At 61.8% G+C, this 25,044-nt stretch overlaps 3 protein-coding genes across 3 annotated transcripts in view; all 3 read left to right on the top strand.

Annotated features, from left to right (window-relative positions):
- Positions 1–18,518, top strand: part of COL7A1 (collagen type VII alpha 1 chain) — a 30,374-nt gene extending 11,856 nt beyond the window's left edge. The window contains exons 40-118 of the mRNA XM_043443198.1: positions 19–78; positions 197–232; positions 624–668; positions 748–783; positions 1,125–1,169; positions 1,250–1,285; positions 1,406–1,438; positions 1,749–1,781; positions 1,947–2,000; positions 2,075–2,134; positions 2,231–2,266; positions 2,364–2,444; positions 2,544–2,579; positions 2,776–2,820; positions 3,003–3,074; positions 3,312–3,356; positions 3,605–3,631; positions 3,807–3,836; positions 3,967–4,047; positions 4,123–4,158; positions 4,242–4,277; positions 4,372–4,452; positions 4,708–4,743; positions 5,130–5,192; positions 5,278–5,322; positions 5,929–5,964; positions 6,038–6,073; positions 6,184–6,279; positions 6,386–6,421; positions 6,510–6,545; positions 6,654–6,701; positions 7,024–7,059; positions 7,188–7,310; positions 7,395–7,595; positions 7,696–7,731; positions 7,816–7,869; positions 8,037–8,105; positions 8,181–8,225; positions 8,341–8,403; positions 8,552–8,596; positions 8,905–8,940; positions 9,068–9,103; positions 9,243–9,287; positions 9,498–9,530; positions 9,608–9,670; positions 9,762–9,797; positions 9,877–9,957; positions 10,091–10,159; positions 10,302–10,337; positions 10,415–10,456; positions 10,611–10,655; positions 10,744–10,788; positions 11,326–11,361; positions 11,448–11,507; positions 11,650–11,757; positions 11,937–12,008; positions 12,108–12,143; positions 12,296–12,355; positions 12,476–12,520; positions 12,746–12,781; positions 12,894–12,929; positions 13,003–13,059; positions 13,186–13,257; positions 13,762–13,833; positions 14,063–14,098; positions 14,365–14,445; positions 14,691–14,744; positions 14,830–14,883; positions 14,958–15,020; positions 15,468–15,530; positions 15,617–15,733; positions 15,924–16,001; positions 16,089–16,142; positions 16,306–16,354; positions 17,020–17,052; positions 17,200–17,286; positions 17,480–17,569; positions 17,663–17,860; positions 18,183–18,518. Of these exons, the coding sequence (XP_043299133.1) occupies positions 19–78; positions 197–232; positions 624–668; positions 748–783; positions 1,125–1,169; positions 1,250–1,285; positions 1,406–1,438; positions 1,749–1,781; positions 1,947–2,000; positions 2,075–2,134; positions 2,231–2,266; positions 2,364–2,444; positions 2,544–2,579; positions 2,776–2,820; positions 3,003–3,074; positions 3,312–3,356; positions 3,605–3,631; positions 3,807–3,836; positions 3,967–4,047; positions 4,123–4,158; positions 4,242–4,277; positions 4,372–4,452; positions 4,708–4,743; positions 5,130–5,192; positions 5,278–5,322; positions 5,929–5,964; positions 6,038–6,073; positions 6,184–6,279; positions 6,386–6,421; positions 6,510–6,545; positions 6,654–6,701; positions 7,024–7,059; positions 7,188–7,310; positions 7,395–7,595; positions 7,696–7,731; positions 7,816–7,869; positions 8,037–8,105; positions 8,181–8,225; positions 8,341–8,403; positions 8,552–8,596; positions 8,905–8,940; positions 9,068–9,103; positions 9,243–9,287; positions 9,498–9,530; positions 9,608–9,670; positions 9,762–9,797; positions 9,877–9,957; positions 10,091–10,159; positions 10,302–10,337; positions 10,415–10,456; positions 10,611–10,655; positions 10,744–10,788; positions 11,326–11,361; positions 11,448–11,507; positions 11,650–11,757; positions 11,937–12,008; positions 12,108–12,143; positions 12,296–12,355; positions 12,476–12,520; positions 12,746–12,781; positions 12,894–12,929; positions 13,003–13,059; positions 13,186–13,257; positions 13,762–13,833; positions 14,063–14,098; positions 14,365–14,445; positions 14,691–14,744; positions 14,830–14,883; positions 14,958–15,020; positions 15,468–15,530; positions 15,617–15,733; positions 15,924–16,001; positions 16,089–16,142; positions 16,306–16,354; positions 17,020–17,052; positions 17,200–17,286; positions 17,480–17,569; positions 17,663–17,860; positions 18,183–18,199 (4,479 nt within the window). The 3' untranslated portion in view covers positions 18,200–18,518. The remainder of the gene's footprint in view (positions 1–18; positions 79–196; positions 233–623; positions 669–747; positions 784–1,124; positions 1,170–1,249; positions 1,286–1,405; positions 1,439–1,748; positions 1,782–1,946; positions 2,001–2,074; positions 2,135–2,230; positions 2,267–2,363; positions 2,445–2,543; positions 2,580–2,775; positions 2,821–3,002; positions 3,075–3,311; positions 3,357–3,604; positions 3,632–3,806; positions 3,837–3,966; positions 4,048–4,122; positions 4,159–4,241; positions 4,278–4,371; positions 4,453–4,707; positions 4,744–5,129; positions 5,193–5,277; positions 5,323–5,928; positions 5,965–6,037; positions 6,074–6,183; positions 6,280–6,385; positions 6,422–6,509; positions 6,546–6,653; positions 6,702–7,023; positions 7,060–7,187; positions 7,311–7,394; positions 7,596–7,695; positions 7,732–7,815; positions 7,870–8,036; positions 8,106–8,180; positions 8,226–8,340; positions 8,404–8,551; positions 8,597–8,904; positions 8,941–9,067; positions 9,104–9,242; positions 9,288–9,497; positions 9,531–9,607; positions 9,671–9,761; positions 9,798–9,876; positions 9,958–10,090; positions 10,160–10,301; positions 10,338–10,414; positions 10,457–10,610; positions 10,656–10,743; positions 10,789–11,325; positions 11,362–11,447; positions 11,508–11,649; positions 11,758–11,936; positions 12,009–12,107; positions 12,144–12,295; positions 12,356–12,475; positions 12,521–12,745; positions 12,782–12,893; positions 12,930–13,002; positions 13,060–13,185; positions 13,258–13,761; positions 13,834–14,062; positions 14,099–14,364; positions 14,446–14,690; positions 14,745–14,829; positions 14,884–14,957; positions 15,021–15,467; positions 15,531–15,616; positions 15,734–15,923; positions 16,002–16,088; positions 16,143–16,305; positions 16,355–17,019; positions 17,053–17,199; positions 17,287–17,479; positions 17,570–17,662; positions 17,861–18,182) is intronic.
- An 812-nt stretch (positions 18,519–19,330) lies between these two features.
- Positions 19,331–20,405, top strand: UCN2 (urocortin 2). Its single transcript, XM_043443204.1, has one exon. The coding sequence runs from the start codon at positions 19,400–19,402 to the stop codon at positions 19,739–19,741; it is 342 nt and encodes a 113-aa protein (XP_043299139.1). The 5' UTR covers positions 19,331–19,399; the 3' UTR covers positions 19,742–20,405.
- Positions 20,406–24,854: 4,449 nt separating this feature from the next.
- PFKFB4 (6-phosphofructo-2-kinase/fructose-2,6-biphosphatase 4) overlaps positions 24,855–25,044 on the top strand; it is a 64,987-nt gene continuing 64,797 nt past the window's right edge. The window contains exon 1 of the mRNA XM_043443205.1: positions 24,855–25,015. Coding sequence (XP_043299140.1) covers positions 24,919–25,015 — 97 coding nt within the window. The 5' untranslated portion in view covers positions 24,855–24,918. The remainder of the gene's footprint in view (positions 25,016–25,044) is intronic.

The following is a 25,044-nucleotide window of genomic DNA, read 5'->3' as shown; positions in this document are numbered from 1 at the left end:
CATCTGTTCCTCTTTCAGGGTGACTGTGAAGATGGAGCCCCGGGCCTCCCAGGACAACCTGGGATCCCGGGTGAGCGGGTGAGTGTGGGGGCCAGGGGTTCTGAGTGTGGTGGGCAAGGCCCCAGCCCTCACCCTCAGTCATCAACCCTCTACTCCATCCTTATTCCCAAACCCAAATCTCTGAACCCCCTTTCAGGGCCTTCGGGGACTTCCTGGAGATGCTGGCCCCAAAGTAAGTGCCAGGACTCCCCTGGGGGGCCCAGTGGTTAAAACTCCGAGCTTCCAATACAGTGAGTGCAGGTTTGATCCCTGATCAGGGAGCCAAGACCTCACATGGTCCATGCCCAAGAAAAGAGATCATAAAACAAGAGAAGCAATATTGTAACAGATTAAATAAAGACCAAAATAACTAAAAAAAATCTACACCAAAAAACGTGCCATTTGGGGAGGTCAGGTGTGAGGGGTGACACGCTGGGACCCCTGTAGGATTAGGGGAGGCAGAGGACCGGAGGTAAGAGTCCTCTCCAGGTCAGAGGTTGCGGTTTCAGGGGTGGGTGACTGGAGTCTGAGACACCTTTTCTGGGCTTCAACAGTGAAGGCCCCTTTCCTGTCTCTCCCCTCAGGGCGACCGAGGACTAACAGGGGCCGCCGGTGAGGCTGGAGAGAAGGTCAGTGTGCCCTGGGGGGTCTCTCAGGGCCCTAGAGGGTCTGGGGCAGACTTGGTTCTGACCCATTCTGTTCCATCAGGGCGAACGTGGATCGCCTGGCCCAGTGGGACCACAGGTGAGCCTACTGACCCCCAGTACCAGCTGATCTTGGCTCCCTACCCCTCCTGGTTCTGGCTTCTTGCCCTTGACCTCCACTGCCCCTGACCCTCCACCCCTCCTCATATGACTTCTAATCTCCGCTGCTGCAGACTCTAACCCTTAACCTCAGGGACCTGCTTTTAGGTCTCTGACCCCGCTGAACTGACCTTGACTTCCACTGACCTGGCCTCTGTCTTCCTGCTGACCTCAATCCTGATCTCCTGGGACGCCCATCCTGAACCTCCAGCCCTTCTCTGCCATCATCCCTCTACCCTCGCCTGCCCACCCTGAGTCAGCATTTCTGCTTCTCTTCCCCAGGGGCTGCCAGGAGCTGCTGGACGACCTGGACCCGAGGGGCCTGAAGTAAGTCTGTGACTGTGGGCCCAGGAGTGGGGCTTTACATGTTCCTCCCCATCCTGGGCTCACGCTTTCTCCATGCGCAGGGGCCACCAGGACCGGCCGGCCGCCGAGGAGAGAAGGTGGGTCACGGCCTGGGAGTCAGTCCCCCCTATACTTGGGATTGTGGCAGGTGGGACCCTGGGCCTTTGAGTCCCCATGCGGATCCCTAACCCATCCCTGTCCCTATCCTCTCTCCACAGGGGGAGCCTGGTCGGCCTGGAGACCCCGCAGTGGTGAGTGAAGGGAGGGTGCGTATCTCTGATCACAGCACAGCCCCTTGAGCACTGTAACCCACCTGGAAATCAGCGCTGTGGGCTCAGAGCTCTGTGACTCTGATGCTGTAACAAACCTTCCAACTCCTGGCTGTGATCCTGTGACCCCATGACCGTCGTACAGGCCGTGAGCGCTGTGTAACCCCTGCCCTGCTCCCTGTGGTGACCCCGTACCCTCTGGGCAGAGACTTCCGGTTTCATATAACCCCAACCCCATTCAGGGCTGTAGTACTATGATCCCTTGGCCAAGCCATGTCTGTCCTGTTTTCAGGGACCTGGGGGTGCTGGAGCCAAAGGAGAGAAGGTATGTCTGGCGAGAAGTGAAGGGCAGCTATTACAGGGTTGAGATCAAGGCCACAAGGCGCGCCTCAAGCAGGGCCCTTGGAGGCCACGACAGTTGTGGCGTGATTGCTGGGTAGTGGGGCTCATGGAGCCTGGGGCTGAGGCTGATCATCTTTGTCACCTCCAGGGAGATATGGGGCCCCCTGGGCCCAAAGGAGCTACCGGATTCAAAGGGGAACAGGTAAGTGTGGGAAATGTTAGGGGGTTGGGTAGGTGACTGTTGTGTCCCCTGACCTCTGATCCTTCCTTCCACAGGGCTCACCGGGCTTGGCTCTTCCTGGAGACCCTGGCCCCAAAGGAGACCCTGGAGGCCGAGTGCGTAAATGTGGGGAAGGGGAGTGTGACAGAAAGAGATGAGGTGGTGCCTGGGAGCCCCAACTAAGTCTTATCCCCCCTCCCCATGCCCTGCAGGGTCCCATCGGCCTCACTGGCAGAGCAGGACCCCCGGTGAGTGGCTGTGACCTCGGGTACCATCAAGGTTTCTGGGGTCCCCTCCCCTCAAGGACTGGCTATATGTGCAGCATCACTCTTTCCTCCTCCGCAGGGTGACTCAGGACTCCCTGGAGAGAAGGGAGACCCTGGGCGGCCTGGTTCCCCAGGACCCATCGGCCCCCGAGGACGAGACGTAAGAGGACTGGACTGGGGGAGTGCTGGGGGGTGGGAAGTAGGGTATTGCTGGCATCCCTGGGAGATGGGGATCAGGGCTGACCCTCATGTCCCACAGGGTGAAGTTGGAGAGAAGGGCGACGAGGGTCCCCCGGTGAGACTCCTTCCCACTGTGGTTTCTGATCTTTTGTCCTTGAACGGGAATCCCAGGGGGGTGGGGGCTTCACCAGGTTATCTGGTCCATCCTCCTGCCTCCCATCCAGTCAGTACCCGCGCCTGTTTGGCCGCCCCTCCCTGAGTTAGTTTGAGCCTAACTCATCTGTTTGATATGGTGTTCTCTCCACCACCAGGGTGACCCAGGTTTGCCTGGAAAAGCTGGCGAGCGTGGCCTTCGGGTGAGGCTTTGCAGGGAGAAGTAAGGGGGGTTCTGCATTAGAGGAGGTGGGAACAAAGGTGATGGGAAACTCTGACATGGTTTTCAGGGTGGTGGAGAACCTGGGGCAGTATAGAGGTCATGGGGCAATCTGCAAAATCCTGGGAGGGGGAGGGTCCATCTCACACCAGCTACTCTTCTCAGGGGGCTCCTGGAGCTCGGGGGCCTGTGGGTGAGAAGGGAGACCAGGGAGATCCTGGAGAGGATGGACGAAATGTGAGTCATGACCTCTGACCCCTGAACTCTAACCTCAGCTTCAGTGTCCAACCATCCAGCCCCCAGCCTCTGACCCTGCCACCCCAACCCTGCAATGCCCAACCCTCACAGGGATTTCCTGTGACCCCTCATCACAACACTCAAAGGCCACAAGGATCCCCGTGAGTCCCTCGGGTGTTTCCAAAGCCCTGCAGACTGCCACCCCTCCTCACTGACCCTGACCCTCTGCTTCTGCAGGGGAGCCCTGGACCGTCTGGACCCAAGGGTGACCGTGGGGAGCCAGTGAGTAGTGCTGGTGTTTTGGGCACAGAGGGGATGGAGGGTTGTGGTGGTCTGTCTGGTGAGCACCCTCGTGAAGGGCTTAGAGATCAAGGTCAGGAGCCCTGGTGGTCATCCCCAGGCCTGATCTGGCTTCTGGCGCTTGGCATTGAGGTGCAGGGAATTTGGGAGCAGAGCTGAGCTTGGGGCAAACCTGAGCTACCCCATGGGGCCCCAGAGTTCCTGTTGACTACAATTATTTCCTTCCCTAGGGTCCCCCAGGAGCCCCTGGACGGCTGGTAAGACCTGACTGGGTCTGATCCTCTGTCATCTCCCCCACCTGCCCCTACTGGCCCCATACATCCCTTCCACTGACTCCCACTTTCCCCACTGCCCCTGGATGTCTTCACTGGTCCTCACATGCTCCTCTTCCCCTCGTTGGACTGTTCCTCTCACTGGCCATTCCCCCCACAGGTGGACGCGGGACTTGGAGCCGGAGAGAAGGTACCAGATTCTGGGGTGGAGTGAGGCTGTGAGCATGGAGAAGCATTCCAGTGCCCCCATGACCGGTTCTGCCCCTGGGCACGCCTGTGGCCCCAGTGCTGTTCCCTCAACACGCTCGTTTCTGCCGCAGGGAGAGCCTGGGGATCGAGGACAGGAGGGTCCACGAGGACCCAAGGGCGACCCTGGCCCCCCCGGAGCTTCTGGGGAGAGGGTGAGTGTGGCTGGTTCCACGGGGCCGTGTGGGCCTGGGAAACCCTGCTCTGATTTCTTCCTCTCCCATCCTCAGGGCGTCAGTGGACTTCGGGGGCCTCCAGGCCCACAGGTGAGTGATGCACTTTGTACCATCAGCCTAAGTCTCCGTCTTGCCCTCACCTCCCACTGACCTCATGACCTTGTTCCCTTCAGGGGGACCCAGGTGTTCGAGGCCCAGCAGGAGAAAAGGTGAGAGGGCGTGGAGGTTTTCCATCTGTGAGCCTGGGCTCTCAGATCCGTCTCGTCCTTTGAGGCCTCTTACCACTCACTCTGTTCTCCCCAGGGCGACCGGGGCCCGCCTGGCCTGGATGGCCGCAATGGGCTGGATGGGAAACCAGGAGCCTCTGGTCCCCCTGGGCCGCATGTGAGTTGTGGCGGTCACTGCGTGGTCACACCTCTTCCCTTGTCCCTTCGTATGGCCCCAGTCTCCAGAGCCTTGTGGGTCTTGATGTGCTCTGGGGCCAGCTGGGTTATCTGTGTCTTCTCCTAGTACGCCTCCTGGCTGTTGGGTGTTACTGCCTGGCAGGCCTTGGGTTCACAGGAACTAGTGGCCCTGTCAGCGGGCAGTGCCCCTGACCCCATGACCACTGCGGACTCCCTGACTTGAGTCTCTCTTTAGGGTGCCATGGGCAAGGCCGGAGACCCAGGGAGAGATGTAAGTAAGGGGGGATGTTAGGATGGAGGGCAGCTCAGGGGTCCAGCATAAACTGTAGCCTGATTGTCATAGTTACAGTATCACTGGCAGTAGGGACATTGGTCCAGCCCTGTCCTTGGTAGGGTCCTGGTCCCCTGGCAGGCAGGTTTGAGCAGAGTTCTGCTTTCCAGTCTTCTCTGCCTTGGGGTCTATAGTAGGACCCCCAAAACCTGAAGCTTCTTCCCTTGGGAGTTTCAGCAGTCTCAGCCTTGGGACCTCAATGGGACCTCCCAATTCTGGGGGGTCTCCACCCTGGAGGAGGTTTTTAGTGGCGTCCTTCAAGTCCATGGGTGTGCCCCAGGGGATATCTCAGCGATCCTCTCAATCCTAGCAAAGACTTTTTCCAGGGACTTCCGGGCCTTCGAGGAGAACAGGGGCCCCCTGGCCCTGCTGGTCCCCCCGGAGCACCGGTGAGTCCCACTTTCATGGTACCCTTTTGCCCCCTTACTGCCCTCACCCCAACCCTGACTTCTGACCAATGATCTCTTCCGACAGGGAAAGCCAGGAGAGGATGGCAAGCCTGGCCTGAATGGGAAAAACGTGAGTGTCTAGAGTAGACACAGGGAAACCTCCAAAAAAATGCTAGCACCTGGACACAGCCCAGACGTGCAACACACAAGGGGCACACACGCAGACACAGGTTGACGCGCACTGACACCTGTGTACCTAACCCACACACACAGACACGTCTGGAAACACATGTCCACGCGCACACAGAGGCAGCCTCACAGACATGGGCAGTTAGGTGGACATGCCAACCTGTGCCCAGATGGACCAACTCAGGCTAAAATAACCACGGCCACGGGCACAGGCGAAGAGCACAGACCCAGATGGAGAGGTGCAGACACAGGTGTGAAGGCCTCATTCAGGGACACTGAGGACCCTGACACCCGTACCCACACTCGTATATGTGCTGTGCCGGGGCCCCAGGGCTGCACGTGGACCCCTGTGGAGATGTGGGACACACCGCCAAGGCTCTGACGGGTGATCCATGTGGCGACATCCTGACATATGCATTTGTATCCACACTCACTCATGTACATATGCCCACACAGAGCGAGGTACACACAGGACTTGCAGATAGACAGCAAGACACATGGACAATCCTTAATTCTGTTGGATCTGATATGAGTCCTCTGCCTGCAGGGAGAACCTGGGGACCCTGGAGAAGATGGAAGGAAGGTGAGTCGCCCTCGCTTGGAGTCTGCTCTTTCTCAGACTGGGGCCGGGTCTAAAGCAGCCTTGTCTTCCTTAGGGAGAGAAGGGAGATTCGGGCGCCCCTGGGAGAGAAGTGAGTGTTGGCGTCTTCTGCAGCCTCTGACCCCGACCCTGACCCTGTGATACATGACCCCACTCCTTTCTGGGGTCTCAGGGTCCTGATGCTGGCTGCATCCTCCACAGGGTCGTGACGGCCCCAAGGGTGAGCGTGGAGCTCCTGGTACCCCTGGGCTCCAGGGCCCCCCGGGCCTCCCGGGGCAGGTCGGTCCTCCCGGGCAGGTGAGTGTCTGGGGTAGTTCCAGCACTTGGGAGCAACAGGGGCCATGAGGTTGCCACCCCTGGAGGCTGTGATCCCCTGTGACCTTTGTGTTCTGTCATATCTCAGGGCTTTCCTGGCGTCCCGGGGAGTTCAGGCCCCAAGGTGAGTGTGCAGATGCTGGGTGAGGGGTACAGTGTGGGGGGGCTGCCCAGAGTGGGGGCATTTTCCCACCAGTCATTCTTCTTCTCAGGGTGACCGTGGGGAGACTGGACCCAGAGGGGAGCAGGTGAGGCCCCCATCTTTTTCACTTTTCCCAGTAGCCATAGCACCCACACATGCACCCACACACCCCACCCCAGGCTGGGTCCAGCAGCTTGCCTCTTGGTGTCTCCAGGGCCTCCCAGGAGAGCGTGGCCTGAGAGGAGAGCCTGGGAGCCTGGTGGTGAGTGAAGCCTGAGACGTGGTCCTTGACTGTTCCGCACATGCCTGTAGGGCTGCCTCCGCCCCCTTCCCCTTGCAGCCACAGGTGCTGTCCTGCATGCTCGGGCCCCTGCCCTGCTGGGATTCCTGTGGGCTACATGGAGGGGAACCTGGGTGACGGGACATGCCAGGGAGGGGCTTCCAGTGGCCTCCAATAGCCCCAGCCAAGGGCTAAAGGGTCCTCTAGGCAGGAAGCCAGGGGATGAGGGTATAGAGGCTGTTTTGGGGGGCAGTGTGGGGCCTTCTCTTCTGTGGGCATCCCCTCATCCAGTCTGTGTCCCCAGAATGCAGAGCGGTTGCTGGAAAATATTGGCATCAAGGTAGGTAGATGGGGGCTGGGTATGGGGGCTGCGGGGAGCCCCACAGGACAAGTAACGCCCCCAGGGCCAGCCAGGGCATGCATGGCTGCAGCCATGGTCTCCCTCTTTTGACCCTGTGTGTCACCCAGACATCTGCCCTGCGGGAGATTGTGGAGACCTGGGAAGAGAGCTCTGGCGGCTTCCTGCCCACGCCTGAACGGCGTCGCGGCCCCAAGGGGGACCCGGGCGAGCGGGGCCCCCCAGGCAAGGAGGTGTGTGCTGGGTACTCAAGTGGGGAGGGGTTGTTCTGTGGAGGGTGTGGGTGACCACCAGAATGTACTCTTCTGCTCCTCAAGGGCCCCATCGGCTTTTCTGGAGAACGTGGACCAAAGGGAGATCGCGGAGACCCTGGCCCTCAGGGGCCACCTGGCCTGGCCCTGGGGGAGAGGGGCCTTCCTGGACCTCCCGGCCTTGCTGGGGAGCCTGGGAAGCCTGGTATCCCTGGGCTCCCCGGCCCGGCTGGGAGTGTGGGGGAAGCTGGAAGACCTGGAGAGAGGGTGAGCATGGGGGCTGGCAGGAGTGGCCAGGGAAGTGGGGTCAGGAGGAGCTGGACTCCCCATCTTGGGCATACCCCCCATCTTGGTATCTGCTTTTCAGGGAGAACGGGGAGAGAAAGGAGAACGTGGAGAACAGGTGAGCTGGGCAGGGAGGGCTTCACCGGGCGGGATTGCCTGCAGGCTGTGCTGGGATGGCCTCCCATTTCCTTCTTTTCTGCAGGGCAGAGATGGCCTTCCTGGCCTCCCTGGACCCCCCGGACCCCCAGGCCCCAAGGTGATCACCCCAGCTCTGCCCAAGCCTGTGACTGCTGTCACCAAGAGGCCACCAGTGGCTTGGGCCCCAGAAGCTCCATGTGGTGACTCAGAAGCCACAACTCTTTGGGATGCCCCCTCCCTGCCGCTGTGACAGCACAGCTCTGCCCTGTGACCCTGTGCTTGTAGGTGGCCGTGGACGAGCCAGGTTCTGGGCTCTCTAGAGAACAAGGACCCCCTGGATTCAAGGGCGCTAAGGTCCGTGTGCGGGCTCAGCCTGGGGGCCACCCCTGCCGTGGCACCAAGGCCTGGCTTGACATGTCATTCCCACAGGGGGATCCAGGCAGTGATGGTGACCGAGGCCCCAAAGGAGACAGGGTGAGACCTCCCGCAATCCCACCACGCAGTTCCCCTCCTACACAGGGGGCCTGCTAGGGTGGTGTGTCCGTGGGCACGTGGCAGCGATGCTCAGGGGGCGACACTCCACTTGCAGGGTGAGCCGGGCAGCAAGGGCGACCGGGGAGAGCCCGGACAGAGGGGTCAGAACGGCATCCCGGTGAGTCCTTGCCCCACAGCACCACGCGTGTGCAAGCACACGGCTCTCACTTGTGTTGTCTGGGCTGGAGTCTGCTCTGCCCGGGACTGTCCCAGGGGAAGCTGGGATGGGGGACGAGACGGCGTGGCCATAAACACATTCTCCCTAGGGTCTGCCAGGAGAGCGTGGCGTGGCTGGGCCGGAGGGGAAGCCGGTGAGTGGCAGCAGGAACGGCCTGGGCCGAGTTCTGGGGCACAGTCACCCTTGTGCAGTGGGCTGGCCCCTGCGTGCAGGTGGCGTGTGGTGCCTGGTTGCCCAGGTCCAAGCGCACATGTCTGATGGCTGTGTGTGCGCAGAGACCCGTGTGTACTGTCCATGAGGGGCAGTTCGTGGGTATGGGGTGATTTGTACCTGGGAGGAGTTGGGGTCCAGAGGTGGGGTCTCCAGGCAAAGGTCTCCAGAGGGCAGGAACAGGCCCACAGGAGGCCAGATTGAGGCTCAGCAGCCCCCTTCCCTATACAGGGTCTGCAAGGTCCACGGGGGACCCCTGGCCCAGCAGTGAGTACCCCAGAATCCTGCTCCCTTCCTAATGGGCAGCCCCTACAATGGGCAGTCCTGCCTCAGTTTCCCTGGTAGGGTGGGACTGGCTCCCCCCACCCCATCTGGCTCTGTCTGTCTCCCACAGGGCGGCCACGGAGACCCTGGAGCACCTGGGGCCCCGGTGAGTGATGGGGAAGCACCGCCTGGTGGGCACAGGATAGGCATCAGCCCCCACACCGGGTGGATAACTTGTTTGTGTTAGTCCGTAAGTCTAGGCGCAACTTGGACCCCTGTTTCCTGCCCTTGATATTTTTTTCTAGGGTCTTGCTGGCCCTGCGGGACCCCAGGGACCTTCTGGCCTGAAGGTGAGTGTAGGCATGTGTGGGTGTGTGGCTGGAAGGAGGCAGGGGCTCGGAGCAGCCTGTCTGCACCAGGAGAATGTCTGCCAGCCTCCGGGGACGTCACTGCCCCGCTGAGCACCAAGGTGCCCTGTCCACGTGGGCTCTGCTTGTGGACCAGGGCCGAGGGGCCTCTGGTCCATCTGTCGGCTCATTCAGTGTCTGTGTTCTTGGCAGGGGGAGCCCGGAGAGACAGGACCACCAGGACGGGTGAGTGGCCCAGCCCATGGGGAAGTCACAGGGAGCTGGGCGGGGTCGGGACTGCCCTCAACTCCTGCTTCCTCCAGGGCCCGCCTGGACCTACTGGAGCCGTGGGACTTCCCGGGCCCCCTGGCCCTTCAGGCCTGGTGGTGAGTGAGGCCCCTGCAGGGACATGAAGTCCCTGCCCCCCTGGGTCCCCTGCTCTCCATGTCCCTCTCACATCCGACTTGTTCCCCGCAGGGTCCTCAAGGGGCACCGGGTTTGCCTGGACAAGTGGTGAGTCCTGGGGGTCAGGGCCGGGCTCCGGGGCTCGGGAGTCAGCGGGCAGGCCCCTGACAGAGCTCTCCCCTCTCAGGGGGAGACGGGGAAGCCGGGAGCGCCGGGTCGTGATGGTGCCACTGGGAAAGACGGAGACAGAGGAGCCCCCGGCGTGCCGGTGTGTGTTCAGAGGAGCTCGCTGCGGGCCTGTGATGGGGGCTGTGTAACCACGTGCCCGCAGGGAGAGAAGGGCTGGGCGGCAGGGGTAGCGGAGGGAGAGGGACTGACTTCTGCCTGCCGTTCTGCCGTAGGGGTCACCAGGCCTGCCGGGCCCTGTCGGACCTAAAGGAGAGCCGGGACCCATGGGGACCCCTGGACAGGTGACCTTTGCTCCTGACCCCCAGCTTCCACATCAGCTCCTCTGCCCGGCCCCCAAGCCTAGTCTGCCCCTCCCATCTGGACGGCGGGGTACGGGTGGGGAGGTGGCAGGAAGCGGGGTGACTCACCAGGCGTTCCCCGCAGGCTGTGGTCGGGCCCCCTGGAGCAAAGGGAGAGAAGGTGAGTGTGGGGGAGGCCCTGGGGTAGGGGGCAGGGGTGAGGGCTGAGGAATCCCACTGACCCTTCTCTCTCATCAGGGCGCCCCTGGAGGCCTTGCTGGAGACCTGGTGGGAGAGCCGGTGAGTGTGGAACCCCCAGCGCATAGGTCACCCACCCCGTCACCCTCACGTTCCATAATACGCCCCACCCGGCCCAGCCTTCCCGCTCCCTCCTTGAGTTGCTGCTGTCTGGGACCCTGACACCCATGTGTCCTCCTGACCCCTGTATCCACAGGGAGCCAAAGGTGACCGAGGACTGCCAGGGCTGCGGGGCGAGAAGGTGAGGTGGGCCTGGGCCCAGGGTCTAGCGTTGGGCAGGGAGGGGTACGGCTGGGTGGCCACACACCCTCACCCCACTTTCTATGCAGGGTGAAGCCGGCCGTGCGGGGGAGCCTGGAGACCCGGGTGAAGATGTGAGTCTAGGGTCCGGGCGAGTCGGAGTCCAGGTTGAGGAGTGTAGTCGTGGATGTGAGGGTGCCCTGGGCCTGTGCACCTCTGAACCTGAGCCTGGCCGAATGTTCCAGCACTCAGGGTCCTGCTCCCGGGGCACACGGGGGTCGAATCTCCTGGCTTCCACGTGCTCATCCTAGGTCTTCCGGTCCTCACCTGTGAGCACGCGTGCTCCTGTCTCATCTCCTGGTCTCGGGGCCTGTGAGAGTTCTTTGGGCCTCTCCTTGGTCATGTATTGGTGCTGCCCCTTCCCCCGCCCTGTCTCTGCTCCCGTATCTGAGCTCACGTCTCTGGTCATGTCGTGGTCATTGCTAAGCTCCCTGGACTGGGACACATCTGAGATCCTGCCTCTGCCCGCATTCCCATGTACCTGTGCTCACATCCTCGGTCTCAAATGCCCGTGGTCACCTCCGAGCTCCCCTGGGCATGTTTTGGGACCATACCTGAGCTCTGGGTTCTTGTTCCGGCTCTCAAGTGCTGTTTACTTTGTTTTCTCTTAGGGTCAGAAGGGGGCTCCGGGACTCAAAGGTCACAAGGTATATGTGCCCTAAGGCATTCCTGATGTGGGGGGTCATGATCCCGAGACGCCCTGAGCCTGATCTGACTCCTCTTTCCCTTGAAGGGTGACCCAGGAGTTGGGGTCCAGGGGCCCCCTGGGCCAGCTGGTCCTCCAGGTCTAAAGGTAAAACGATGCCCCGTGGCTGGTGGTGGGGGCAGAAGGTGGGGCGGGGGGCCTGGAGGTGGGAGGAAGGGGGTCTTCAGGGACTAGTCCTGGGAAGGGGTCCTGCTGGGGCCATTCCCCCCTTTGCTAATCTCTGTTCCAGGGAGACTCAGGCCCCCCTGGACCCCCCGGACCTCCTGGCATTGTGGGGTTCCCCGGTCAGACGGGCCCTCGAGGAGAGCTGGGTCAGCCGGGCCCCAGTGGAGAGCGGGTAAGGGTGCTGAGGGCTGCGTGTGGGGACTTGGTGGCCCCAGGACCTCTGGATCTGGTTGCGGGTGAGGAAGAGGAGGGGACCTAGCCCTGCCCAGGGGGCTCCTGGTCTTGGGGGAACAGCATGGGAGGAAGGTTCCCCAGTCTCCCTTCACCTCTCTCGCCTCATTTTTACCATAGGGTCTGGCAGGCGCCCCAGGGAGAGAGGGAGCCCCAGGTCCCTTGGGGCCGCCTGGACCACCCGGGTCAGTGGTGAGTAGAATGCCCCAATGCCCCATGTCTCTGAGTGCTGTGTGTTGGGGACTTAGCTGGGGGCTGAGCCACAGACTGACTTCATCTCGCTGCCCACAGGGAGCACCTGGGGCCCCTGGACTCAAAGGAGATAAGGTAGATGTGACAATGCTGCTGGCCCTCCCCTGCACCACCGCCTCCAGCCTCCACTGACCCCTCTCATCCCCTCTGACTCCCACCCACCTCCCGTGACCCTCTGCCCTCCACCAGTTCCCCCGATTGACACCTGGTGTCCCATTGATCTCCAGGGGGACGCTGGAGCAGGACTGCCTGGGGCCCGAGGCGAGCGTGGGGAGCCCGGTGTCCGGGTGCGTATGTCCTGCCCTGCGGCCGTGGCTCTTGCAGGGAGCCACACCGGGACTCCCTTCCTCACGGCTCTCACCCGATTTCCAATTTACTGAGTCACTGAATCTAATGTCACCATCCAGGGTGAAGATGGCCGCCCGGGCCTGGAGGGACCCCGAGGACTCGCGGTGGGTCCCCTGGGGGAGAGGAGCAGTGTGACTCAGTCCCTTGCCTGAGCCCTCTGTGCCCTTGGGGGGTCTCCACAGCCTCTGCTGCCCTCTGCTTCTCCACGTCTGCTCTCTGGCCCCTTGTCTCCCCTGTTCCCCGGGGCCTTCCAGTCCTCCCCTGCATCCTGAGCCATCTGCCCACTGGTCCCCCCAGATTCCCTTAGCTCATTATCCTCTCTCATGCAGGGCCCCCCAGGCAGCCGAGGGGAACGTGGGGAGAAGGTAAGGGTGTGGAGCAGAGGCCCCTGGTGTGAGTGTGGGTGGGGACGGGTCTTATAACTCAGGATCTGGGGCGTCACTACTGGAGTGAGACCCACATTCTTCTGCCCGACAGGGTGACATTGGTGCCTCAGGGCTGAAGGGTGACAAGGTGAGTGTGGGCACGGGGGAGGGCAGGGACTCGGGGTGATCCTGACTCCTCTGACTTCCCCTTGTCCACTCAGGGCGACTCAGCTGTGATTTTGGGGCCTCCAGGGCCACGGGGTGCCAAGGGGGACTCGGTGAGTGGGTCTGGTCCGTGGTGGGGGGGTGCTCCTATGCGGGCTGGACCAGGGGATCTGAGATCTCAAACCCCCAGAGGGTAAGGGACTTGTAGCCCCTGACCCTAATTTCTCACCCTGACCCAGGGTGAACGAGGGCCTCGGGGCATAGATGGTGACAAAGGACCTCGGGGAGACAGCGGGGAACCTGGAGAGAAGGTATGGGGACGAGGTTGGGCTGTTCTATACAGGGTGAGGAAGGGGGTCCTGCAAGCTGGGGGGCCCCGGGGAGGATCTGTGAGGACAGAAGCAAAGGATGGAAGGGGATTTCTGGGGGTTGTCAGCTGTAGCAACTATGGGGTGGCTGAGAGGATGGGGGCTCTGTGGGAGGGGCTCTAGGGCCTGGATGTGAGGTTGGAGGGCAGTCTGTGGACCGTGGCCCCTGTAGGAGGCCTGTGGGAACAGGAGGGGGGCTCCTTGGGTGTTAGAGGTACTCCAGGTAGGGCTGGGGGCCCAGTGGTAAGAGGAGCGGCAGGAATCGGGGGACCCGGGGTGAGAAATGCGCCACCCCACGGCCAGGGTCTCCGGCCCCACCCATGAGCGTGGGCTGCAGGGACGGGGCCTCGGGGGCCCAGAGCGGGCAGCACTGGCAGGTTCCGGGCTTGCTGGGAGCCTGCAACCTGCCCTGGTCCTGACCGTGGCCCTCTCCTGTCCCGCCTGCAGGGCACCAAGGGAGAGCCTGGTGACAAGGGCTCAGCCGGGCTGCTGGGAGCGCGTGGACTCACGGGACCCAAGGCAAGTCCTGACCCAGGCACAGACCCGGGGCCGCGGGTCACGCCCGCCTGTCCGGGGTGTCCCCTGAGCACTGGAGGGCTCCTGCCTCCCTCGCTGTTGGCCCCACGTGTGCTCACGCGGGCTCGGTGACAGACCGGGCCCTGGCTGCAGTCGCCGCGGGTGGCAGATAGGCCAGCGCGGGGGACAGTGGCACTGAGGGGCTGCCCTCCCCCACCTGCGTTCCCCACAGGGCGAGCCTGGTGCCGCAGGGATCCCTGGCGAGCCGGTAAGGTGCCCCTGCCACCCTACCAGGGACCCCATCCCCACGTGGGGACCCTTGACCTTACAGTGAACCAGCACCCTCATGTTGTCCGGGGACCCCACCTTCCCAGTCACCCTTGTGGTGGGTCCACTCACGTTCCCATGGAAAACCCGGCACTTCCAGTGGCTCTGGCCCCCATGACGATTCTCACCCTGAAGTGTTCCCTGTCCATGACATCTAGGGTGATTCCCTTTGATCCCTCACTGGCCTCACTAACACCTTTCCCACAGGGATCCCCAGGAAAAGACGGAATCCCTGGCGTCCGAGGAGACAAAGGAGATGTTGGCTTCATGGGTCCCCGGGGCCTCAAGGTGGGAAGGGGGCTGGTTTTCTCCCCCCTCTTCAGGACCTGATGTTGGAGGGTGAAGTATCCGGGGTCAGAGGTCAGGTATCTGGGGTCAGGTGCTGTGGTGTCTAGGGTTGACGTGAGGTGTTAGGTCAGAGGTGGGAAGGTCAGAGGTGGAATACCTAAGGGCAGTTTGGAGAGGGGTTTCAGGGTCAGGGGTCATAGGTGAGGTATCTAGGAAGTCACTGTCTCACTTCTTTTTTCTTTCAGGGCGAACGGGGGATTAAGGGAGCCTGTGGCCTTGATGGAGAGAAGGGAGATAAGGTATAGGGGTGATGAGGGATATGGGGGGATGTGGGGTCTATGGGGCCTGGGGACTAAGGCTGACCCCTCCACCTGATCGCTGCAGGGGGAAGCTGGTCTCCCGGGCCGCCCAGGGCTAGCAGGACGCAAAGGAGAGCTGGTGAGTGTGGGGCACCCCTAGAGTGACGAGCGGATGGGTGGGCCAGGAATTGGCTAATGTCTTCTCTCCTCCAGGGGGAGCCCGGTGTCCCAGGCCAGGCAGGGGCCCCTGGGAAGGAGGGCCTGATTGGTCCCAAGGTAAGGGGGTCCCTCCACAGTGGACAGTGGGGTTCAGGATTGGGCAGGGATGGCACGATAAGGTCATGAAGGTTTTGGGTCAAGGAAGGTTGGGAAAGGTTGGGACACTGCGGGGTGGAGTGGGGCTGGTCCTGAGGTTTCAGGGTGGGTTGGGATCACAATGGGGATTGAGGGTTAGGGGTGGGAGGTGGAGTGATGCATGCCTCAGGGCTGAGCATTAGGGTGGTTGAGGTCAGGGGGAGGTTGGAGGTCCCTGAAGGGGAAATGGGTGGGGTCAGGGTAGGGGGCGTCACAGCGGGGCAGAGTCGTGGGGATCATGGTGGACTCAGGGTCTTGGCTGGTAGACCACAGGAAGTCGAGGTGGTGGCCATAGGACCTGGGGGCTCATGGGGGCTGAGCTGAGGGAGGCCGAGGCAGAGGGACTCTCATGCTTCTTTCTGTTCCCAGGGTGACCGAGGTTTTGACGGGCAGCCAGGACCCAAGGGTGACCAGGGCGAGAAAGGGGAGCGGGTAAGTGGAGGCTGAGGTCATGGCGAACTGAGGGGCCTGGGGTCTCTGGAAGCTCTGATCACTGACCCTGATCTCTCTCTCCCCAGGGACCCCCAGGAGTGGGGGGCTTCCCAGGTCCCAGGGGCAGTGATGGCTCTAGCGGTCCTCCCGGGCCACCTGGCAGCATTGGTCCCAAAGGCCCTGAAGGACTTCAGGGTCAGAAGGTGAGAGGCCCTGACTCCTGACCCCTGACCCCTGAACCTCACTGACCCTTCCCCCACCTCCCTGACCTCTGACTGTACAATCCATTCCCCCAATATCCTCGCCCCAACCTCTGAACCTACAGTCCCAAATTATCCTACTTCTGACCCCCACTGCCTCTGACCCTGCTCACTCAGTCCACCTGTCTGACAGGGTGAGCGAGGTCCCCCTGGAGAGAGCGTGGTGGGTGCCCCCGGGGCCCCTGGAACTCCTGGAGAGAGAGGGGAGCAGGTGAGTGGGAATTCCTGGGCCTGGGGTCAAAGGCTGGGGTGTCCGTGAGGTCAGAGGTCACAGCCCAGCCCTATCCATCACACACAGGGGCGGCCAGGCCCCACAGGGCCCCGCGGTGAGAAGGGAGAAGCTGCGCTGACAGTGAGTGTGGGGGGGGTTGGGGGGGGCCCTGCCTCCTGGTCCCGACCCCCTGGACCCTGGGCCCTGACTCTGCACTGTCCCTCCATGATCCCTGCATTATGTACCCTTTGTCCTTCTGTGACCCGTGGGTTCCTTCATTACCCTTGTGGTCTTGGGCTCCTAGGAGGATGACATTCGGGGCCTTGTGCGTCAGGAGATGAGTCAGCATTGCGGTGAGTGGGGTCCAGCCCGGAGTCTCCTGGGTCCCATCCCCACTGCACCCCCGCACCCCTAGACAGAGGCAGGCACCACCCCCAGAACGTCCAGGGGGCAAGCAGTCAGGGAGGCGGGTGGAGACAGATGGATACACAAAGTACGGGTGTTTCAGGACAGACATGCTGACAGGACTCCCCCAAGTGGAGACTCCGGCAGAGGTGGAGGCACATGTGCTCCTGGGTGCCCAGGATGGCTGTGTGTGGAGGGGGTGGAGGTGTGAGCAGAGCCGGTTCCTCGGGGCCAGATGTGGAGTCGGGGTGCGGGGCGGGGGCTCTGATGGCCCTGGGGGGCATCAGAGAGTGAAGCTCGTCTCCTTCCGCCTCTGCCTTCTCCCTGTCTCCATTCCTGCGGGCCCCTGACCCTCTCCCTCTCCCTCTCTCTCTCTCCCCCTCTCCATCTCTCTCTCGCGCCTTTGGCTGGCCTGTTCCCATCTTCTCTCTTGCCCTTGGTCTGCTGTTCCCCCTTGCTTTCTTTCTCTCCCTCCGTCTGCTTCCCCTCCTCTCCCCCGCTGTCTGTCACTCTCTCCTGCCGTGTTGTGAGCCTCTCTCCCTGCCTCTTTCCACCTCTGTCTCCTGTTCTCTGTTCTCGTCTTTCTCCCTGGCCCCTTCTCCGCCCCCTCCAGCCTGTCAGGGCCAGTATATCGCATCTGGATCACGTGAGTAGTTTTCTGGTATTTTCTGCTCCCGGAACTTGCCTCATGCCAGGCCCTGCTGTGCCCATTGCCTGGGTCGTCTCAGCAGGGGCTTGGTGAGGGCGGCCACCAGGCTGACCCCTGGGCCCCCTGCCCCTGCTCCCGGCTCAGGACCCCTCCCTAGTTACGCAGCAGACACCGCTGGCCCGCAGCTCCACCCGGTGCCCGTGCTCCGCGTGTCCCACGCCGAGGAGGACGGTGAGGATGGCTGCAGCCTGGGGGGCGTGTGGGGCGGGAGCACAGACACACAGACACACACACACACACACACGGCTGCTCCTGCGTGTGCGGGGGGCACATGCAGGGAGCATGCTTGGGAGGCCAGGGTTGGGCTGCACAAACCGGGCCCCGCAGTGGCCCTGCTCACAGCACCCCCTTACTGTGAGTGCAGGCCAGGTGCCCCCCGAGGACGACGAGTATGAATACTCTGAGTATTCCGTGGAGGAATACCAGGACCCCGCGGCTCCTTGGGATGACAATGGTGAAGAAGGGGGCTGGGCCCAGAGGGGCGTGGGGAGGAGCAGGCTGAGCCCATCCCGGCTGACCTCTCCGCCCCCGCCCCCGTTACCCCCAGACCCCTGCTCGCTTCCACTGGATGAGGGTTCCTGCAGTGCCTACACCCTCCGCTGGTATCATCGGGCGGGGGCAGGGGGCACGAAGGCCTGTCACCCCTTTGTCTATGGCGGCTGCGGAGGGAACGCCAACCGTTTTGGGACCCGGGAGGCCTGTGAGCACCGCTGCCTGCCCCAGGCAGCCCACAGTCAGGGGACAGGTACGAGCGTACCCCGCATTCCAGTAGGAGCCTGCCCAGATTATGTCCAGGGTCAGGATCCGGGGTCAGAAGCCGCCCCCCACCCCCCAGACTGGGGGACCTGGGACAGACCCCACCTCAGACTAAAGAGCTGATAGAGAACCCCAACTTTGGGTGGAGTCCCCAGTATGGTACTCCTCGGTGCCCCCTCCCTTAAAGACCTGAGTAAGGACCCCTTTCTGTGGGCAGAGCCCCCACACCCACTGTGCCCCCGGCTCCCCCATCCTCTGCGGCCCTTGCGTTGGGTACGGTTAGACGGCTGAACTCCGCCTGCCCCGCCCAGGTGCTGCCCGGAGCTGAGGTCCAGTTCTGCATCCCCTGGAGGCGTCAGTGTCTCAGCTGGACCCTGCCGTCCCTCCCCCTTGGTGCTAGAGGCCTGTCTGCACGTGAGCGTGCGTGAGCGTGTCCGTTATTTCAGTGACTTGTTCCACGGGTCTCGCCTTCCCCCCAGTGGACAGACCCCCATTGTGGCTGCTGCCTCCCCGGCTGATGACTCAGTGTTGGGGAGGCTTTGGGCAGTGAGCGGAAGTGACTGAATCCAACCCCGCCCCTTGCCCCACGCTAGTGATGACATGGTGCTGATTCTGGGGGGTCATTAAAGCTGCTGATTTAAAAGGCCCCTGTTGTGACTGTTTGCGGGGGGTGTGGGTGTCAGGGGGGCAGGTTTTCCCTGGGAGGGCCATGCTATCCTGAGTGGGTACAGAGTCCCTCTGTTCAGCCTGTCATGTCCTGTGACCTTCAGTCCCCAACTTGTCCCCAGAAAGAAGCCAGGGTAGGGGCTGAGGGTATGCCTTCACTGCCCCCCAGGAGAGGATGAATCATGGGTGGGGGGCGGCCTCAAGCTAGAAGACGGGCCCCAGCTCTCAGCCCAGGGGCTGAGGGAGATAAATGGGCCCTGAAGGGGGTGGAAGAGCAGACCAGTACAGAGGAGCACTGCCTGGCACAGCTCACCCCAGAGGAGGCTGCTACTGGTGAGACTGGGGTCAGGGGATGGACAGGACCGTTGGGGTAGAGTGGATCTGGGGTTTGGGTCAGTGGAGGTCTCTGGGCCTGAGACGCCCTGGGACCTCTGGCTGCCTCCTTGTCTCAAGGACCCCCATTCCTGCCTTTCTGTGCCCTGGATCTGTGACATGCTTTCTTGCTCAAACCTCAGGCTGCCCTTCAGTCCCTCCGTGTTTCTCTCTGTTTGCATCCTTATTTCCATCACACTGTCCCTTTTCTTCCGTTCTCCCTCTACTCTGCTCCATCCCCTCGGATACATCTCCATCTCTTTCTCCCTCTCCCTGACCTTTCTTGTTCTTGCTCTTCCTCCCCATCCCCCACCATCTCTCTCTCTCAAATACATCCATATGCAGATATACCTGTGCCTTTCTGTCTCTGGGTTCCCTCCCTCTCTTTGTCCATCTCTGTCTCTCTGCTTTCCCCATCTGTCTCTGTCCGTGGGCCACAGCTAACCAGAGTCCCTGCCTTGAACCTGTTTTCTCCTTGCAGCCTGACTACATGATGACTAGGTGGGCTCTGCTCACGCTGATGGTCCTGACATTGGGCAGGACCCTGCTTGTCCCAGCAACCCCCACCCCAGGCTCCCAGCTCCTCCCTCAGAACCTTCCCCAGGCCACTGCCTGCCCTGTGACCTCGGAGAGCCCCTCAGCCAGCACCACGGCACCCTCCGCTGCGTGGGGCCACCCCAGCCCTGACCCCCACCCTGGCCCCCGCATCGCCCTCTCGCTGGACGTCCCCCTTGGCCTCCTGCAGATCTTACTGGAGCAGGCCCGGGCCAGGGCTGCGAGGGAGCAGGCTGCTGCCAATGCCCACATCCTCGCCCAGGTCGGCCGCCGCTGAGCCTGAGGGAGGCGGTCACAAGAATGGAGCCACCCTAGATGGGGCAGCGGCGGAGCTGGACCGTACTACATCTGGACACGGCGCATCTGGACTCTACCACATGGAGTCACTGTCATATCAAAGTGCCTCACAGAGTTACAGTGTGTGTGGACAGCATGCACGTTGCCACGCCAGGTTGCCAATGGACTCTAGCCACTCCTAGGAGCCCCCCAGACTTACGGTATATGTCTGGAGAGCTTGGACACTAACCGTGGATGGTCACTACCACATGGAGTCTGGTCATGTCTGGGTCCCACAGTCAAGAGCCTCTGGACACCATCATACAGGGTCTCTGTAATGCCACTTACAGGAACCTCAACACAGGACACCACGGCTGCATTGGAGAGAACTGCCCATCTAAGGCCAGACCCAGAGGTCTGCCCTGCCCCCACGGGTCACCACACAGACAGGTGCTGGTGGAGGTTCCCAGGCAGCACCCACCCCAGACTGATTGGGACATCTCCAGGCACAGACAGACGCTCGTACGTGGGAGGTCTGTGGCTGTGGCAGCCTTGCCTTGTGTGTGTGTGTGTGTGGGGGGGGTGTACACGCATGGGTGGCCACATCTCTGTGTATCTGACGGCTCTTTGTGCATGTGAACAAGGCGTGGGCCTGTGAGAGGGCTGGGAGGAACGGGAGCCTGTCCCCCAAATCTGCAGGAAGCATGCTCAGCACACACCCAGGCACTGTCTCACCCACACCCCTGTGTACCCAGGCTCTACCCTTGCACACACGTGGCTCAGGGGAGAAGGGAGCTCAGGCTGATGGGGCCTCTGGCCCCTCCTTCACCGAACAGTCCTGAGCCTCAGTTTTCCAAGCCTCGGTTTTCTCCTCCGTAAAGCCGAGTGATGCCACCACGCTTCTTTTGAGCACGGAGTGATGTAATAATGTACATGAAGGTTCCCGCTGGCAAAAAAAGCGCTCAATAAACATAGTGACTGGAGAATGGGCTAGACAAGAATCACACAGTCATGTGCCTCCAGGCAATGAGCGGCTCCTCTAACCCCCTTCCCCCGCCCGGATTCACTGACCTGTCCTTGGTGTGGAAGGCTGCAGGTTTGGCCTAATCTCCCAACCTCATCTCCACGGCGGGTTTGGAGATGAGACCCAGCCTTCTGGAGCGTGTGGCCAGGCTTGCCAGCAGATGGGGCAGGAACTGTGGGTAGTGTAGACGACTCCGGCTGGAGGTGAGGGCAGACACTGGGTCCTAGCTGGAGAGAAAGTTAGCACTGTCGGAAGTGTGGCCGCCGGGGGTGCTGGAGACAGGGGTGGGGGGGCACTGACCGAGATCTCACAGTTGTCAGCAGCCCTGGGGGGCGGGCCCAAGGCGGGGCGGAGAGGCGGAGCCACGGGGGGGGCGGTGCTCTCCGGAGCCTGGAGGGCGGGGCCGCCCCAATCCCGGCCGCAGGGGGCGGCGGCCCGGGCCAGTTCGGGAGCAGGATGAACAGAGGTATGGAAGGAGGCAGCTCCCCGACGGAACCCGGGTCAGGGAGCAGCAGAAGGGGTAGGCGCCGGGCAGGGTGGAGAGGGTGGGCGGACTGGGAAAAGACCTGGGCGAAGTGGAGGTGGTGTTAGACGGGGGTGTGAGAGCTTTGGGGGTCTCTCCGGGATTAGGGGTGCTCTGAGGGGGCATCGGTCTGTCAGTGGCAGGGAGGGGGGGCACTGGCGCCTCATCGGGGAGAGGGAGCTGGGCCAAGGGGGGAACTATAAATAGCTGCTTCCTCCAGCCCAGGGGGAGGGACAACCCGCTGGAGCTGCCCCAGGGCCTCCCGCTCTGCCCTTTGCTGGCCTCCAAGGGGTCATACTTGTCCAGGTCCCCCCTCAGGGGTCATACCAGCTTAGGAAGGCTCAGAGGCTCATTTGGGAAGCTTTTCATACGGTGTGACTTTAGCCCTTAAACCAGCATTTCTAGGGCAACTACTGTGTGCCTTGTGTGGGTCCTGAGCTGCTCTAAGCACCTACTGTGTGCTCTGCCCCAACCACGAACCTCTCTGAGCACCTCGGACTGTGTGCCCTGGCTGGCCCTGAGGCACTCTGAGCACCTACTGTGTGCCCTGTGCCAGGCGGGAATCAGCAAGTGCAGACCAGGGCTGCTTGGTTGGAACCTCACACCTTGTGTGAGTTTGGCTCCCAGGGAGACACGGGATGATCCTTGCCTAGAAATGGCCAGAGCCATTGGGACTCCTGGGAACTCCCCAACCTCCCAGTGGCCGCAGAGAGGAGAGGAGGAGGGAATAAAGGGCGAGGGAGGCAGCAGAGAGCAGCAGGCTTCACTGCCGCCGGCCTGGGCGCAGGGCTTGGTAGTGCATGTGCACGCGTGGCTGTGTGCACACCATGCGTTTGTGGACTGGCGTGTGGGTCTGTGTGGGATGCACTGAGGTCCCTGGGCCTTTCTGCTGCAAAGGTTGGTATGGTGGTTGGGCCAGGACTGGCCAGCGGATATGGGGACTGGGAAGAGTTTGAGGACTGAAGATTGAGGACATCCCGCAGGTTGGAACCTGGGACACCGGGAGGAGGTCCAGTGGTCAGGGCACCACAGGAGCCCTCCGGCACAGGCCAGGCAGGGTCACGGGCGGGGTGGGGGGGTGGGCGCTGAGCAGGATGGATGTGTTCACATGCGACATCCCAGCACACCTCCCACCCCTGGGCCAGGAGAGCTGGCTCACTCTGGGATGGCCCCAAGGAGGGCAAGCCACAGGGGTCAGTTATTCTATTGGACATCTGCTGATGCTGAGGGAGCAGAAAGCTAGGAGAGCATTTCCGTGCAGGGGACGTGCAAGAGCGCAGGTATGGAGGTGGGACGTGTGGGTATAGTATACCGCGTGTGGGAGGTGAGGTTTGCAAGGGCTGCCAGTTGAGCTGAATCCATCCTGCATAGTGGGCAGGCAACTCTGTGACTCTGGGCCCTTCTCCCCTTCCTCAGTTTCCTATGTGAGAAGTGGAGCCACAGCAGGGGAGATGGGGAATATCCTCAGAGCAGATGTTGACCCTGGCCATGGGGAGGGGCTCCAGGCTCCTCCTGCTGTTGACAAGTGACCTCGCCCTGGATATGGGGACTTGGGAGGTAGTGTCTGAGTCAACCCAGAGTGGGACTGTTTGGGGAAGAGTGGGAGGTACAGAATCACTGCTTCCCTGAGAAGCCAGACTCAGACTTCTGGATAATGGAGTTGGCTTCCCAGACCTGCTCCTGGTCTCCTGCTCGGCCCTGGCTGTCCCCGATCCCCAACCTTTGACTAACATTCCAAGAGGGCCAGGGAGGAGAATGGCAGGTCTGAGAAGGTGCGGGATGTCTGTGGATGTTAGAGGAGGTAGACTCTGCAATGAGTTGGATAGAGTGTGGGTGTGTGGTGACAAGGTCTCTGAGGCTAGTGTGGCCCCAGGATGGCCTTGGTAGTGGCCAGGAGACAAACAGGAGGGCTGACTGCGTCAGGAACAGCATGAGTGGCTTTGAAGAAGTAGGAAGTGGGTGGGAGGTCACCAGGGGCATGCCAGTCATCAGGACCTGCCCGTGGGTGTGCCCGCTGCTGGGCATGAGGCGGGGAGGGAGGTGGACGGTGGACACTGAAGAGGGAGGCTGAAAAAGAGAGGAAGTGGTTGAGTCGGTCTGAGGCAGGGAATTCCCTGGGGAGGCAGCTTGAGCTGCTTCCATGGAGGGTCTGTGTGGGCTTCTAGCACATGGACTTCCTTAACCTTCCCTCCCTGTGAAACAAGACTGATCTGCATCAGTCATCTCAAAGGTCCTTGCCAGGCTCTGAAGGGCTGGGCTGGGACTCGGGGGACTGACTCAAGGCAGGAGTGTGGCAAGTTGGGCAGAGGAAGCCGCGCTGCCCCTGTGGTGCACTGGGTGGAGTCTGTGCTCCATGTCCGGGCCCCCGGGTCCCGGCCGGGCACACAGTCAGCAGAGAGGCCTTGGGGATGCAGTGGTCCTGCCAGGGGGTGTGGTGGAGGACATCGCTAGAGGGCAGTGTGACTCAGACTGGAGCCCTGTCAGCTCAGGCCTTGGCAGAAAGTGTACAAAGCTTAAGAGGCTGGGCTGAGGAGACAGAGGAGTTAGGGCTGGAGAAAAGAAGCCAGGTGCTCCTGAACCTCTGGGTCTCTCCCCTGCCTCTTGCTTCCACTGCATATTTAGAGACAGGAGGGGGATAAATAACATAATAAATGATAGCATTACTGGGCTTTAGAACGGATTTCTCAGACACTGACACATTTAATCCATACCAAACTCTTGTCCTTGATGACAGTACATATTCTATTTTCCTGATGAAGAGGCAGAGGCTCATTAAAGAACAAATGTGTAAACTTAATGATGTAAAATTTAGTTGGTAAAAATGAAGTCCTAGAAGGAAAAGGAAGATACTGTCCTTGGATGAGTCCCCTGGGAGCTTGGTCCTACTCACCTGCTCCAGGTGGGGTGGGGTTTAACCCGAGCTCCCCAGCAGCTAAGGCAAAGAGAGAAACACGGTCAGTTTTGTTCTGTGTCCCTGTCCACGAGATAAAGGGGCTTTTTTCAACGTGGTTGAGCAGGTTGTTCCTGTGTGCAGTGGAGAGTCCCAGGACCCGGAGGGTCGGAGTGCAAGGCCAGCGGGAGAGTTGACAACCGTGCCAGTGGGCCGGTGACCAGTCACTCAGGGGCCTCCAGGTTGTTCCTGATCAAATTCTGGGGGTCACGTAGACTTGCCCCAACCCATGCAAACCCCTTCTTCTGAGGGTCCTGAGGTCACGGAGAACGGGAACCGCGTGTCCTAGGGGCACGCTGGGGCGTCCAGGGCGAGGCGGGGGGTGAGGCATTTGCAGATCAGCGTCGGGTGTGCGGGGCTCCGGCATCCAGGGCGGGGCCTGTACCATCTGAGCCCGGAACCTGTGGTGAGCTGGGCATGCGCGTCCTCCATCCTGGCATTAAGGGCGGGCCCGCTTGGTCCCAAACGGGCTCTCGGGCGAGCTGGGCATGCGTGGTCGGACGCCAGGCCCTCCTCGATTGGGGTGGAGCCTACTCGACCTGGGGCGGGGCCTGTGGGGAATGGGACCGGCGTCAACGCAGCTCTGAGAGGGGCGGGGCTGAGGGGCGGGGCCTCGAGTGGCCCGAGGTGGCCAGGCTGCTGGGTTGGCAGCAGCGCAGTCGGACTCATCCAAGCCCCAGGATGGCGTCCCCACGGGAACTGACCCAGAACCCCCTGAAGAAGATCTGGATGCCGTACAGCAATGGACGGCCCGCTCTGCACGCCTGCCAGCGCGGTGGTGAGGCGGGGTCCGCGGGCTAGTGGGGA

The sequence above is a fragment of the Cervus canadensis genome, chromosome 22 (genome assembly GCF_019320065.1).
Source record: "Cervus canadensis isolate Bull #8, Minnesota chromosome 22, ASM1932006v1, whole genome shotgun sequence".
NCBI classification, from domain to species: Eukaryota; Metazoa; Chordata; class Mammalia; order Artiodactyla; family Cervidae; genus Cervus; species Cervus canadensis.
The sequence above is the reverse complement of the archived record's forward strand: the minus strand, read 5'-3'. Positions and strand labels throughout refer to the sequence as shown.